The sequence below is a fragment of the Sturnira hondurensis genome, unplaced genomic scaffold, assembly GCF_014824575.4.
Source record: "Sturnira hondurensis isolate 20B ecotype Veracruz unplaced genomic scaffold, ASM1482457v3 Scaffold0001509, whole genome shotgun sequence".
Classification (NCBI taxonomy): domain Eukaryota; kingdom Metazoa; phylum Chordata; class Mammalia; order Chiroptera; family Phyllostomidae; genus Sturnira; species Sturnira hondurensis.
Genome location: NW_028074140.1, coordinates 8,671,541 through 8,686,922, shown reverse-complemented (window position 1 = coordinate 8,686,922; position 15,382 = coordinate 8,671,541). Strand labels below are relative to the sequence as shown.

The window sequence follows — 15,382 nt, the reverse complement described above, 5'->3', positions numbered from 1 at the left end:
CCCTGTGTTCTCACTTCTTTCCTGTTTTACATTCCAGGCTCTTTTTGAATGCTTTGGCAGACTCTTTGAAAGTTTGAGTGTGAGGTTACCTGAATTTATATTGGGATTGTTTGAAATGTTTGAGATGGAGAGAATTGAAATATTAAAGCTGGGAGGTTTAAAAATAGGTGAGAGAAGCTGCTATTTCATAGTCAAGAAAGGGTTTGTGAATATCTTCAGTCTGCCTTCCAGCAGCTGGTACTGAGTGAATTAAAATGAATGCATTGTAATCCAAAATCAAGCATCTTTAAATTACAAAACCTTTTAGTAATTGCATTTTGTTTTGAAAACTTTTAAAGGAACTGCTGATTGGTTATCTCGTTACATCTTTTGATAACTTAAATTTTTTTTTTTTTTTTTTTTTTTACTTTTCAGTCCATTCTTATTCTGGAAAGGAACTTATATGTTATAATCAGTTCTCTTTATTTGTTGTTGGCTCTGGAGGTTTTGGTGGAAAACGGACATCAGACAAAGTCAAGGTAGGCTATGGCTTTATACACAAAATAAATGTACAATTAAGGATCCTTATCTATATTTCGAATATACCACTTCACCATACATATAATTTCATACAGTAGCAGCTCAGTAATCCACACTTCTCTGAATCAGAATTTGTTCCTTGGATTTGAAATGTTGTTTATGTTTGCATATTTTAAATATAACATGTTATATAAAGCAAAGTCTGACTGAGGTAAGTGTGATATACCTGAGATATTATGGGTATATTATTACTTTGTTACACAAACTTTGCAGCACCCAGAAGTCTTTAGAAAAGCCTAATATGTACAAAGTGATTCTTGTAAAAATTAAAATCTTCATTCATTAAATGATGTAAGCATTTCACTTGTGTGAGACAATTCTAGTTATTCTTCACTTCCCAAATTGTATTTAAAAACATATTTTTCCTAAAAATATTTTAGAACTTAGATTTGACACAAATTTAACCTGGCCTTTACCTCTAATTTATTTGAGGTAGTAAGATTATACTATAATAAGTATTCTGGAATAAATAAGGCATTATTAAGATAGTATCGAGAGACTGCTTCTGGAATCATGTGAGGAATTCCTTAGACCCTTTCACCAGTGAGACAATCATAACTAGTAAAAATTAAAAATAAAAAAAGAAAGTTTAAAATTCTTGGGAATTGTTCTAAGGGAATTAGCAAATGAACAAGTGTCTATTCAACGTCTGTATCTTGGTTAGAACAATGCGAATCTGTGGCATTTGAGCCACAACTCTATTTCCTTCCGCTTCCCCTTCCACAACTCTATTTCCTTCCACAACTCTATTTCCTTCCACAACTCTATTTCCTTCCGCTTCAGCATCATAGAAGCTTCACTTCAGGCATGTGCAACTGAGAACACAGGATCCCTCTGCTCTTAGCTCCCAGAATAGGGCCATGCTACCTTCCCTGGAGGAGCATGTCACTAGTTTTTGTTATTCCCCCACCAGCTAGTGATGCAGAAGCTCCATGCTGGGTAAAAGTGGCTGTGCTTTGTGTTCCTCTGACAGTCACTCCTTGTAGGGCAGAAACTCTGTCCCACCCATGGCAGGCTGGGAATATGGGGCCCTAGTCTTTCTTACCCCAGCTTGCTCATAGAGTGGGGGTTCCATGCTGACAGAGGCAAGCTGAAGGACCAGAAGTTACCACTCCTGTCCAGCATTCTGCTTTTAAAGTGAGGATATTACTTGGAGAAAGGTGGGCCACCATCTCCACCTTCATCTCTGCTGCAGTGGTGCAGAGTTTTTGCCCAAGGGGCAAGGCTAGCTATAATAATGAGAGTTCTGAAGCTTTTCCCAAGGAAACCGACTCATTTCGGAAGAGAGTATTTGGAAGTTCAAGGTAAGGATATCTTCAAAAATAAGGTTACCTTAGTGATAATGAGGAAGAGGCTGGTAGGTTCATGAGAACAGTAAGTTAAACTGGCGTAACTCGAAGTTTACTAGAAAGAACCACAGGTTGAGACAGCTAAGTAGAGACCTCATAGGATCCTAACACATCTCTAAGACTAGCCTCAAAGACTGACTACCCCTGTAAAGAGAAGCACAGAGTAAAAGGGGATGGACTCACATGAATAAGTATGAAGGACACATGGACAATAACTAAGACGGGGGGTGGGGATGGGAGGGGGGTGGGGAGCACTGGGGGGGTGCAGGGCTGGGAATACAAGAAAGAAAACTGTACTTGAACAAAAGTTAAATAAAATAATAATAATAATAAAAGAGTCCTGTCTTTATTATTTATTTATTTATAATATTTTTATTTTTCAATTTAAGTTGATATACAGTAGTATGTTTAGGCGTATAGCTCAGTGATTAGATATTATACAACTTACTAAGTGATCATCCTGATAAATCTCATGCCCATCTGACACCATACGTAGATAGTTATTAGACTATTATTGACTATATTTCCCATGCTGTACTTTACATCCCCACAATTGTTATATAACAACTATAGGTACTTTTTAATCCTTTCTCCTTTTTCACTCATCTCCCCAACCTACCTTCCATCTGTCAATCGTTAAATTGTTCTCTGCATGTATGAGTGTGTTTCTGTTCTGCTTATTTGTTTATTTTGTTTTTTAAATTTAATTGTTGATATTTATGTTAGTAGATACTGCCATTTTATTGTTCGTAGTGATCTAATTTTTTTTCTTCTTAAAGAACACCCTTTAACATTTCATGTACTGGTTAGGTCGTGATGGACTCCTTTAGCTTTTTCTTGTCTGGGAAGCTCTTTATATATTCTTTGATTCTAAATGCTTTGATAGGTTGACTAATTAATCTTGGTTGTAGGTTGTTACTTTTCATTACTTTGAATATTTCTTGCCACAACCTTCTGGCCTTTTGACTTTCTGTTGAAAATCAGCTGAAAATCTTGTGAGAGCACTGTTGTAGGTAACAACTGCTTTTCCCTAATGGCTTTTAAGGTTTTCTCTTTGTCTTTAACCTTTGGCATTTTAATTATGATGTGTCTTCGTGTGGGCCTCTTTGGGTTCGTCTTGCTTAAGACTCCTTCTGTGCTTCCTGGACTTGTATGCCTGTTTCCTTCACCAGGTTAGGGAAGTTTTCTGTCATTCATTTTTCAAATAGGCTTTCAGTCTCTTGCTCTCTCCCGTACCCTTCTGGCACCCCCATGATGTGAATGTTGGTATGCTGGAAGTTGTCCCAGAGGCTCCTTACACTATCCTCATGTTTTTGGATTCTTTTTTCTTTCTGCTATTCACATTAGGTATTTTTGCTTCTTTATATTCCACATTGCTGAATTGGTTTTCAGCTTCACCTACTCTACTTTGCTGTAAATTATTCTTAACTTCAGTTAGTGTATCCTTCATTTTGAACTGCTTTTTTATGGTTTCATTAAGTTTGTTGAGCATCCTTATAACCACTGTTTTGAACTCTTTATCTAGTAGATTGCTTCTCTCCATTTTGTCTTTTTCTGGAGGTTTGTCTTGTTCTTTCATTTGAGACATGTTTCTTTGTCTCTTAATTTTGGTAGCCTCTCTGTGCTTGTTTCTATGTATTAGAAAGGGCAGAAACTATGGAGCTACTATGTCCCCTGGGCTTGGTAGAATAACTTTGTGTCATGGGTGTTCTCTAGGGTCCAGTGGTACACCCTCCCCAGTCACCCAAGCTGGGCACTCCAGGTATGCTCTGCCCTGTGGGCTGTGCACACTCTTTTGTTATAGTTGAACCTTGATTATTGTTGACACAATGGTAAGGATTTACCAGCAGAATGATTAGGTGCAAGGATCATTGCAGCTGCACCTGTGATCACCAATACTACAGGGGATCAGCTGTTCAGGGGCCCACCCAATAGAACAGGACTTACTTCAGTGGGACTCTGCTGTTCACTGAGTCCTCTCCTTGAGTGTATCACTTGTGGAGGTGGTTGGGTGGGGCTGTGACATGGTCTGAAGCTGTTCAACAAGTGTGCTGGCTCTGGGGCCTCCTAGGAGGTGCAGGTCTAGGTTAGCCGCCACGTGTGTTTTGCCTGGAGCCACAGAGTGATCTATAGATGGCTACTACTTGTGCTGGGCTTGTAGATGCCCAGACAAAGCCAAGCTGTGAACCAAGGCTGGCTGATGCTAGTGTCCAGCTGGGACCACCTAGTGAGAGGTATGGGGCATGCTGTGGCCAGATGCTGCTTGTTTGAGAGATTTTAGGACAGTCTGAAGCATGAGCCAAGATAGGCTATTTGAATGGAAAAAAAACACTGGAAACAGCTTGGGTGGGCCCACAGTTGGTTGGGGGCTGTCTCAGGGAATCACCAGGGTATGCACAAGGTGTGAACCAGGTGGCTCCCCTGCTGGCTCTGTACGGGGTTGGTCTCAGGAAAGGAACAGTGGCCTCTGCCAGCATGCCCTTCTGCCTCTAGCCTTGGCAACAGACGGTTCAGTTCCTCCTTGTATGTCTTTGGTGCCTTTGGAGCTGCTGCCCCAGGGCTGGAGCTCAGAGAGACTGAGTCCAAGTAAGTCCATACACTGGCCCTTTAAGAGGAATGCCAAGCACTTAGCAGCCCTTCTTCTCACTCAGTCTCAGTCCCCACTGGTTTTCATAGCCATATGTTACAGGGACTTCTCTTCGTGGTACTGGAACCCTGGGCTTGAGGGCCTGGTGTGGGGCTGGGACCCTTCACTTCTCAGGAGGGACCTCTACAGTTGAGATACCCCGCCCATTTTTTATCTGCCACACATGGGTGTGAGATCAGCTTTTCTGTGTCTCCATATCTCCTACCAATCTCTGTGTGGCTCCTTATTTAAATCCCTAGTTGTAGGACTTCAGTTCAGTTAGATTTCAGGGGATTTGAATGACAGTCATTCTGTAACTTAGTTGTAGTTTTGATGTGGTTGTGGGAGGATGCAAGTACTGCTGGTACCCATGCTGCCATCTTGACTGACAAGAGGTCTGACTTTAATTGGATCAGATCTTGGAGCAATTTATGCCTAAGGCATTATTTAAAATAATAGAGCAGTCATCTGGCACTTATTGGAGCCTGTCATCTGGGTATGATACCAAAAGAGGCAGGCAGTTCAACACATTAGGGTGAGACAGTCACAGAGAGCCCTGCCAAAGTCACTGTCATCCCAGAGGACAGTTTGCCAAAGGCTGCACCTTTGAGGAGCAACGTCAGAGTCTGCATACTATCGGAGAAATAGACTTAACTATAATAGGTTAGCCGAGTCATTAATAAATAATAACAGCAGGCCTAGAAAGGAAGGGTAATTATTATCCACATTTACTACAATATATTATCTAAATTGTCTGGTTATCAGCAGAAAATTACATGACAGGAAAGAAACAGGAGACTGGGACCCATAGAGAAGATTAACAAACAAAACTGGCATAGAAACGACCTTTGAGCAGACTTTATAATAGACAAAGACTTCAGAGCAGCTATTGTATGTTCAGAGAACTAAAGGAAATCATGCTTAAAGAAGTAAAGGGAAGTATGTTGACACCGACTTATCAACTAGAGAAAATACATAGAAACTATAAAAAAGAACCAAATAGAAGTTCAGAAGCTCCAAGTATAATAACCAAAATGAAGAATTTACTAGAGGGGCTCAACAGTAGACTTGTGCTGGCAAAGGAAAGAATCCAAAAGCTTGAAGACCTGTGTATTCCATCTTTATCAATATCTGTCTGAAGGACAGAGAAAAGGTGAAGGAAAAAAAAAGAGTGAAGAGCCTTAGAGAAACATGGGGTACCATCACCGGGAGGACCAGAACGAGGGGAGAGAGAGAAGAAAGCAGAAAAATAATTGAAGGGATAATAACTTTCATGAAAAACAATCTACACATCCAACAAGTTCAACCAACTCCAAATAGGCTGTAAGCGCGAAGAAATCTGTACTCTTTTAATGAGCATTTAAAATTAAATCAATTTGGATGTGAATTGTTTGTGTAATCTATATAGCTATCATCATCTTTTGCATTTGGAAAAGAGTCTTTACCTTTTTCTCCTTTGTGGCCTAGAGAATGGATCTCGTTATATAACTTCTTTCCTTAAACAGGGATACCATAATGTAGATGAAGCTAGCTGTTATGAAACTTTAAACATCATTATCTCCTGAACATAAAATATTTTTAAAATGTTATCCAACTTACAGATTTTATTATTTTAAAACATGGTTGCTTATCAAATACTAGTTTGGGCAAAGAGAATAAATATTACTTGTTAGTATTTAACATTCGATGTTTTTTTTTTATTTCAGGAAGCTGTAGCCATACCTAATAGACATCCTGATGCTGTAGTTAGAGACACCACCTCACTTAATCAGGTAAGATTATGTATTTTAAAAGTGATATAGCCACCTGACTTCTGATACTTTTTAATTAACAACTCTTGACACCTTATAATTTTGTGAGTCCAAAAGTAGTGCCTGTGTCCTTCAGTATAATGAAAAAAACTTTTGTGACAGGAATTCATTCTTTCTAAATTTTTATTTATCATTTTTCTCCATTAGGTATCAAAAGATAATATAAAATAGTTTTTCATTAGTCAGTTCAGAAAGCCTCATGCTTCCTTGGTGATGATGAACTGCGTGCCTTAGGGAGGCTGTCACATTCAGTAGTGAAGGATTTTATGAAAGCTTCAGAGAACAGAATAGAAAAGAATACAAAGGTAAATTTTAGTCATCCTTTACTGGGAAAAAATGCTAAGCTTCATTGCTTGGAATCAGATTGTATTATGCTAACTTTAGCAGATAATCAAAATAAAAGCATCTTAGAAGGAGTAGGTGATTTAAACTTTATCATTTGATATAAACAATTTGTTTTCTGATGGTGGATATTTAATGCCCTGTCAGTTAGCAAATTCTGTATGTAGAGACTTATTTAAGAAAAAAAAGGTAGCCATAAAGTGAGAAAAACAACCTTATTTTTGAGAGACCTGAAGATTATTTCCCAAAGGGACCAGTAAGTCCAACTGTGCAGAGACAGAATAGAGTATGTAATGCTCTGGTCATGCTGTGAGTGAACATCTAGTGACAGCAGAGTGTTTACAGAGCCACTTTTCTTGATGCTTATTTTAATATGCTTGCCTTGAGAATTTCTGCAGGATTTGTGTTTGCTGGCAAATAGAAATATAGTTCCATGAGCCAGAAAGAATTAAGGTTGGTACACATTAACTGTATTTTTCTACACTGTCTAATCGGATGATGGAAGGAATTCTTCAGATTAGGTTTTGCTTTTAAATGTTTTTCCAATTCTGTTTCTTATGAATTTCTTAATGCTCCTATATTTATGTTTAATTAAACTTCATAGTAAAATCAAACTTTTTAGGTCACTAAAGAACAGAAAATGCATCATGGATTCATGGTGCAGAAAATCCACCAATGTTATTTTATTATTCTTGGGTTATTGAAATAATAAAATGTATTTGCTATAGATAAGAAAAACTGAGTAGTTTCAAGGCTTGAATTTCTACACACAGTAGTAGAGAAATTTTTCTTTACTTTTTCAGATGAATAGAGCTTTTTATTAGCTTTTAGCAGAGCTGTTTTGCTGCATGATGAATATTGCTAACAAATATTTTTATGTATATAGTGAGCAGTCATTATTTGACAGAGATTACCATTTTGTATCATATAGTCATCCAAGAATATGATGAAAGCTACATACTGTTTTTCAAAAAACATTTTGCATAAAACTTTGCATGAATTTTAGAGGATGTTTGAGTTTTTGAAACAGGATATGTGATCTTGGAGATACAAACAATTAGAAGAAATGTGATCTCTTTCCAAGGAGCTCAAATGACACTCGAAATGTAGGTACCCGAGTAGCTAGGGCACCTGTTCCAAAGTAATGAATGCTGAAAATACAGGCCATGAATTGTAGAGCAAGTGCTGTAGGCATTCAGAAGGGATGCGTATTAGGGAATGATATACAGAGGGTTTGGTAGGAAAGATGGGGTTTGCTGACCTAAAAAGATGTGTAGATATTTTCTCTCACCAGAGATGTAGGGGCTTGCAGTGAGGCCAGTAGGGGGATAAGAAGTAGTGAGAGCAGACTGTGGGAGCATGATGTGTACAAGCAGTAAGAATTCGAGTGTTTACATTGGAGAGTAGTGGGAGGTGATTGCGGCTGGGCTTACCTTTAAGGAGAAGTGGAATTAAGAAGGACTAACTTTGCGCTAGGTAGGTATATCAATGAGTACTGTGACTCTTCAATCAGTAAGGAAACTGGCCCCATGTTTTTAACTCTACTAATGTTACTCTGGACTATTGTATTTATGATGTCTTTAGAAGACTTCATTTTCAGGCTGCTATGAGATTACAAGTGTACTTTATAGTTTTCATAATAGAAAATTCATCTCCAGTAATCTAGACAGCACAAAGAATAAGTATGAGATGTTAGGCCTTGCATTTGGGGAGAATGAAAACAAGTATCTAGTTTCCCCCTGTACATGTACTACTTACTCTAACAATTAGAATTTTAATTATTGTTATTAAATAAGTTATTATTATTATGGTTATACTATTATAATTATTGTGGTTATACAATAATGTTATAACAAATTACTATATGTTATTACTAAAATGTTATACTATAAATTAAAAGTCTTTATTAAATTACCATGTTTATTATATGTACTACCTTTTTTGGTTTGTTTTGTTTTCAAACAATTTCATTATTTTTCACATCTCTGTGGATTGACTGGGTGGTCCTTCTCTACTGTATTTCTGTCACTCGTGCAGCTGTTCTCAGATGGTGGCTGGGCAGGGCCAGAAGGTCCAAGGTGGCTTCTCTCACAAGTATAGGGTCTTGTTGCTGACTGTTGTCTGGGGTGCCTGTAGTCTTCCACAAGGTGTCTCATCTGTATGACCACCAAAGGGACCTCTATTTAGACTCCTGGGGCTCTTCCGTGTAGTTCCTCTTCTTCGGTACATACACATTCCAGCTGAGCCTCCTAGAGCTCGAATCTTTATCTGTTGACTCAGGAAGACTTTTTGCTGTGTTTGGGTTTCCTTTCTTGTACTGCAGTCTGGAGAGTACCATCAGTCAAGGAGTAGTGGTTCTCTTGTTTCTATCAGGAATCATAACCCTGCACTGCCTAGTGTCCAGTGTCTAAGAACAGCGTCTCCCTTCCCCTGTAAAACACATTTTTTTTCTAGTTGTTTACAGTGGAAGACTTAAGTCCATTCCAGGAACTCCATTATGGCCAGAAATGGAAGGCCTATACCTTCTTATATACCCTTAGCGCTTAGTTTTCTTATTTATCACTATGTGATTTTTCAGTTTTATTGCTTTCTGCTTATCCTTTGCTTTCTACTTGTTTCATATATGACAGTTAAAGAACCTAATTTATTTCTCTGTTTTTTGTCTCCCTTATTGTTCCTGTTTTTTGATATTCATTAATTTTACTCTTTCAGAACATTTAACATTAATATATTATTCTTTCACTTTTTACCTCATCTTTGTTTTAGTCTTATATTTGCATCTTTGTTTTAGTCTTATATATTAACTCTTTTGCCTAAGGATTCACATCATCTCCAGGTTGGATAAAGCTTATCCTCTGGTAGTTTTCTCCGAGAATGAAGGGCTCATATGTAGTATTCCTTTGACTTCTGTGTATTTATAACTATTTTTCTATACCTTAGATCAGGGGTGTCAAACTCATTTTCACCAGGGGGCACATCAGTCTTGCGGTTGCCTTCAAAGGGTTGAATGTAATTTTAGGGCTGTAAAAATGTAACTACTCCTTAACAGTAAAGCGAGAGATCGGCGCTGCTACCAGGTAGAAACAAGGTCCCAGGCCAGATAAAACAAGGTGGAGGGCCAGATTCGGTCTGCGGGCCTGGTGTTTGCCACCTGTGCCTTAGATATTAGAAGGGCAGCTTGGCTGCATATGAAATCTTGAGTTTTTATAAAATGGTGTTCTATTGTTGCCTTGCTTTTCTTTAATCCTCACACAAGGACATGCTCACTGATTTTAGAGAGAGAGGAAGGGAGAAAGAGAAACATCAATGAAAGAGAGAAACATTGATTGGCCGCCTCCTGTATGCACCCCAAGGGTGATCAAACCTGCATCCTAGGTATGTGCTTTGTCCAGGAATCAAACCCACAACCTATGGATGTGTGCGATGGCACTCCTAACTAACTGAGCCACCTGGCCAGGGGTGTTCCCTTGCTTTATTTGTTATTTTTGAGGAGTCTGATGCCACCACTCTAATGACCTTTCTCTAAGTTACTTGGTCTTTATCCTTGAGGCCCTTAGAAATACATGTTTTTTTAATATTTAAAACCTAATCATTTTGCTAGAATAGGTCTCAGTGTTGATCATGCCAGGTCAATTTTCCCATGTAGTTGGGGTGCTTTATGTATATTCAGATTTTCTTTTATTTTCAAAAAGTTTTCTAGGATTATGATTTTAAATATTAGTTCTTATTCATTGTTTTATTTTTCTCTTTTGGATCTTTTTTTGTCTTTCAACCACTTGTCCTTTTTAACTTCTTTCTTGATTTCCATTCTCTTGGCTCTTTTCCTCCCTTTTTTTTCTATGCCTCTTAGTAAATTTTTATTTGAATATCTTTGCCTTATAATTTAGTCTTCATTTCTGATATTTTCTTACATTTCTTGAGTTTAACAATTTTTAACTCATTTATTAATGTTTGTTACTAATTTGTAGTCTTTTTGAATTTCAGATTCAGGGATTTTGTTAAATATTTTCAGATGCTTGAGTGTTAAAGTTTTCTTCTGCCCTGGCTGGTGTAGCTCAGTGGATTGAGCGCGGGCCTGCAAACCACATGATCGAGGTTCGATTCCCAGTCAGGGCATGTGCCTGGGTTGCAGGCCAGTTCCCGGTTCCCAGCAGGGGATGCACGAGAGGCAACCATACATTGATATTTCTCTCTCTCTCTCCTTCCCTTCCCCTCTAAGATAAATAAATCTTTTTAAAAAAAGTTTTCTTCTGTTTGGTAGTATTTTGGTTTGGGGAAATTTCATTTGTTACAATGTTTTAGTTTATTTTCTCTTTTAGTCTTACAGTAGCTTTGTACAGATGAAGATTATTTACCTATATGCATTTTGTGGGCAGGTTGGTAGTTTGGGATGGTTTTTAAGATTTCTTCTTCAAGGAATTCAGGATTGCCTTCTGTCAGTGTAGCAAAGTGAATTTTCTTGGGTGAATTTTGGGACACTGTGGGGAGGTATTTAATTAACAAAAAAATTATTTTAAAGATATTTATTTATTCATTTCTAGAGAGGGAAAGGGAGGGAGAAGGAGAGAGAGAGAAATGCCAATGTGTGGTTGCCTCTCATGTGGCCCCCGCTGGGTACCTCGTCTGCAACCCAGGCATGTGCCCTGACTGGGAGTCCAACCTGCGACCCTTTGGTTCGCAGCCTGTGCTCAATCCACTGAGCTACGTTAGCCAGAGCTGATTAACAAAAAATATTTTTAGTTCTTATTATCTTTCAGGATCATAAATTTTCTTTCTTCTTTTTTTCTTCATTATCCAGTCTTTAAAGGGACATTTTTGTTTTATTCTCTTATTCCCCAGAAGTGTTGTCTTTTGGGGATTGCCATTTGAAAGTCTTTTTACTTTTAATGCTTTTCTCTGTAGTCTGTGTTCTAATCTTCCAGGATTCTTTTCAGTATTTTTATCCGTAAGGTGGACTTTCTCTGACTAGAAATGATTTGTCTTTCTTTTTCACTGCTCTCTGCCATGTCCTGCTTTTGTACTCCCTTCCCAGTTTCCTGCCACTCTCTACAGTAGCTTTGTGAGGGTGTTCAGAGCATAGCTCTGTTGGCATTTGGTATTTATCTTTGTATTTATAAGAATTTGCAGTTTTTGGTATTCTCTATTTTCTAGTTACTTTGCGGGTTTGGGATCTGTGTAGTTTTATTTGTTCTGGTTGATCTGTATGCATTTTTGGAGGATTTTAGGACTTAGGAAGCACTAATTTTTTTTCCAAAAAAATATATTTCATTGATTATGCCATTACAGTTGTCCTATTTCCCCCCCCTTCATTCCCCTCCACCCTGTGTACCCCTCCCCCACCACCCCTCTCCCTTAGTTTATGTCCATGTGTCTCAAGTTCTTTAGATTCTATATTTCCCCTACTATTCTTGCCCTCCCCCTATCTATTTTCTACCTACCATCTATACTACTTATTTTTTGTAACTTCTGCCCCCTTCCCCTCCTTCCACTCCACTGTTGCTAACCCTCCATGTGTTCTTCATTTCTGTGGTTCCACTCCTGATCTAGCTGTCCTCTTGGTTTGCTTTTGTTTTAGGTGTGGTTGTTGATAATTGCGAGTTTGCTGTCCTTTCACTGTTAACATTTTTCATCTTCTTTTTCTTAGATAAGTTCCTTTAACATTTCATATAATAAGGGCTTGGTGATGATGAACTCCTTGGATTTGATCTTATCTGAGAAGCACTTTATTGCCCTTCCATTCTAAATGAAAGCTTCTCTGGATAAAGCAATCTTGGCTGTAGGTCTTTGGATTTCATGACTTGGAATACTTCTTTCCAGCCCCTTCTTGCCTGTAAGGTCTCTTTTGAGAAATCCACTGACAGTCTGATGGGAAGTCCTTTGTAGGTGACTGTCCCCTTATCTCTTGCTGCTTCTAGAATTTTCTCCTTCATTTTAATCTTGGCTAATGTAATTATGATGTGCCTTGGTGTATTCCTTCTTGGGTCCAACTTCTTTGGTACTCTCTTTGCTTCCCAGACTTCCTTGAAGTCTATTTCCTTTGCTAGACTGGGGAAGTTCTCCTTTATTATTTGTATAAATAAGTTTTCCACTCGTGGCTGTTCCTCTTCCCCTTCTGGTACTCCTATAATTCGGATGTTGGAGTGTTTAAAGCTGTCCTGGAGGTTCTAAGCCTCTCCTCATTTTTTTTGAATTCTTGTTTCTTTTTTTTTTTATTTATTTTTTTTTTTATTTTATTTATTTATCTTTAGAGGGGAAGGGAAGGAGAGAGGAAGGAAACATCAATGTATGGTTGCTTCTGGTGCATCCCCTGCAGGGAACTGACCCCTGCCGGAAATTGGCCTGCAACCCAAGCATGTGCCCTGACTGGGAATTGAACCGCGATCGTCTGGTTCGCAGGCCCACGCTCAATCCACTGAGCTACACCAGCTAGGGCGAATTCTTGTTTCTTCATTCTTTTCTTTTTGGTCATTTTTTTCTTCCTTCTGGTCCACTCCCTTGATTTGAGTCCCAGTTTCCTTTCCATCACTATTGGTTTCCTGTGCATTTCCCTTCATTTCAATTAGTTTAGCCTTCATATGTTCCTCTAATTTTTGACTAAAATCAACCAGTTCTGTGAGCATCCTGATCACCAGTATTTTGAACTGTGCATCTGAGAGGTTGGCTATTTCATAGTTGCTTAGAGTTATTGGCTCTGGGGCTATGAGTTCTTCTTGAGCCATGTTTTGGTCTGTTCGCACCTGTTACGTATGAGGGAAGCCCTAGGTGTTTACCAGGGCGGGCAACTCAGTCTCTGGGTTGTGATGCTGGATGTGGGGGCGGGGTCAGAGAGGGGCAATGGCGGTTCCCTCTGTTGCTTCCCGCCACTGGAGTCTGTGTGGTCTGTCTCACTGCTTGGTTTATCTGCGCGCAAATGTGTGACTGCAGTTAGCCTGCCACCTTGCAGCCTCACTGGGTCCGCCTGTTGCTACCCCATGCCTGGGATCCGCCAACGGCTGCCTGCACACCTGAGTTGGTCCAGGGGATCTTTCCTGCCCGACCCAGCTCCGCCCCTCTTACTGGTCTGGTTGAATGGTTCAGTGTTGTTGGACTTGCATACAGTTCAATTTTCTGTGTTTTGGCTGTGTTTCTGTTTCTAAAACTTTGTTGTCTTTAAACTTGGTTGTGCAAGCAGGCACAGTGTTTCCACTTACGCCTCCATCTTGGCCAAAAGTCAGGAAGTACTAATTTCTGAATCTCTTTATTTAGCATTTAGTTTAACTTAAGGGTATAATTTTTAAAAATAAAAATTAAGAACTAATTTATTCATACATATAAAATCCTCCCACTCACATATAATATACAAGTCAGTAAATTAGTAGCTATTTTTCTTAAGTTTTCTGTATCTGTGTGTGACTACGTGAATTTCAGTGACTTCTTTATGCACGCAGAAATGAAACAAAACAAGCTTTCAGCTTTCGTTCTGAAATAGGAAATTCCTTTAAAATATTCTAAAAAATAAACCTTGACAGTTTTCCTTATTAGTATTCACAGAACGGTTATTTTGCATTATGTCAAAATTTAGTCAAACATCCAGTCGTTGCTGTCTTTAGTCATTTCTCACGTTGGATCTTTTTTTGTCTTTGCTTGTTTACTCTGTTACCTTTAAGAAGCAATGCTATCATCGAAATCATACAACATTTTTTCATATTTCTTTAATATGATGTTTTTAGAAGAATTTCTTTTCTTTTATAGGAGTGATATCTGTGGTATAAGAATATTGGTACTAATCTTAAAAATCTGGTTGTCATATACTATTGCTAAAGTTTTTATAATCATTGCTCACATTTATTGAGATATGGATATTTATCAAGGATAATGTTTGTAAGAAGTTTATTAACCTCTCAGTTTTTTTGTATTAGAAAATTGGGGCTTAGGGTGATAAAGAAATTTACCCGTTAATGGCAGAGCTGTGTTTGAACTCAGATCTGTCTGATGCCAAGGCCTATATGATCTATCATGAGTTTGTTAGCTTCCCCTTCAGACTCTGAAGTATATCTTTTCTTTAATTTGTGTGTAAATGATAATGTATATTTACCTAGTGTTTTATTGTTTGTAAAAAAGGCTTTTTAAAATTTATTTATCTTTTAATAGAAGTTTGTATTTTCTGTTTATCCTTGTAGTTCTATTAATTTTTACTTCATGTAATTTGAAGCTCTTGATGGATGAATTTTTAAAAATATTTTGTTTATGCTATTGCAGTTGTCTCAGTTTTTCTTCCTTAGTCCCTCTCTACCAAGTCCCACACCCCACTCCCTTAGGCTGTCCCCACACCATTGTCCACATCCATGGGTCATGCATATATATTCTTTGGCTAACCCCTTCACCTGCATTCAGTCAGTCCCTACCTCCCTCTTCCTCTCTTATAGCTGTCAGTCTGTTCCATGTTTTCTGAGCCTTGATTCTATTTGTTAGTTTATTTTGTTCCTTAGATTCAACATGTAAGTGAGATCATATGGTATTTGTCTTTCACTGACTGGCTCATTTCACTTAGCATAATAGTCTCCAGGTTTATCCATGGTGTCACAAAAGGTAAGTTCCTTCTTCCATATTGCTTCATAGTATTCCATTGTGTTAATGTACTACAACTTTTTTTATCCACTCATCTATTTATGTACTTGGGCTGCTTTCATATCTTG

The 15,382-nt window shown here is 38.3% G+C and overlaps 1 protein-coding gene across 1 annotated transcript in view; it reads left to right on the top strand.

The window, feature by feature from the left end:
- Window positions 1-15,382, top strand: part of HSD17B4 (hydroxysteroid 17-beta dehydrogenase 4) — a 90,342-nt gene that overhangs the window by 50,438 nt on the left and 24,522 nt on the right. Inside the window, exons 16-17 of the mRNA XM_037028998.1 lie at window positions 415-518; window positions 6,261-6,326. Of these exons, the coding sequence (XP_036884893.1) occupies window positions 415-518; window positions 6,261-6,326 (170 nt within the window). The remainder of the gene's footprint in view (window positions 1-414; window positions 519-6,260; window positions 6,327-15,382) is intronic.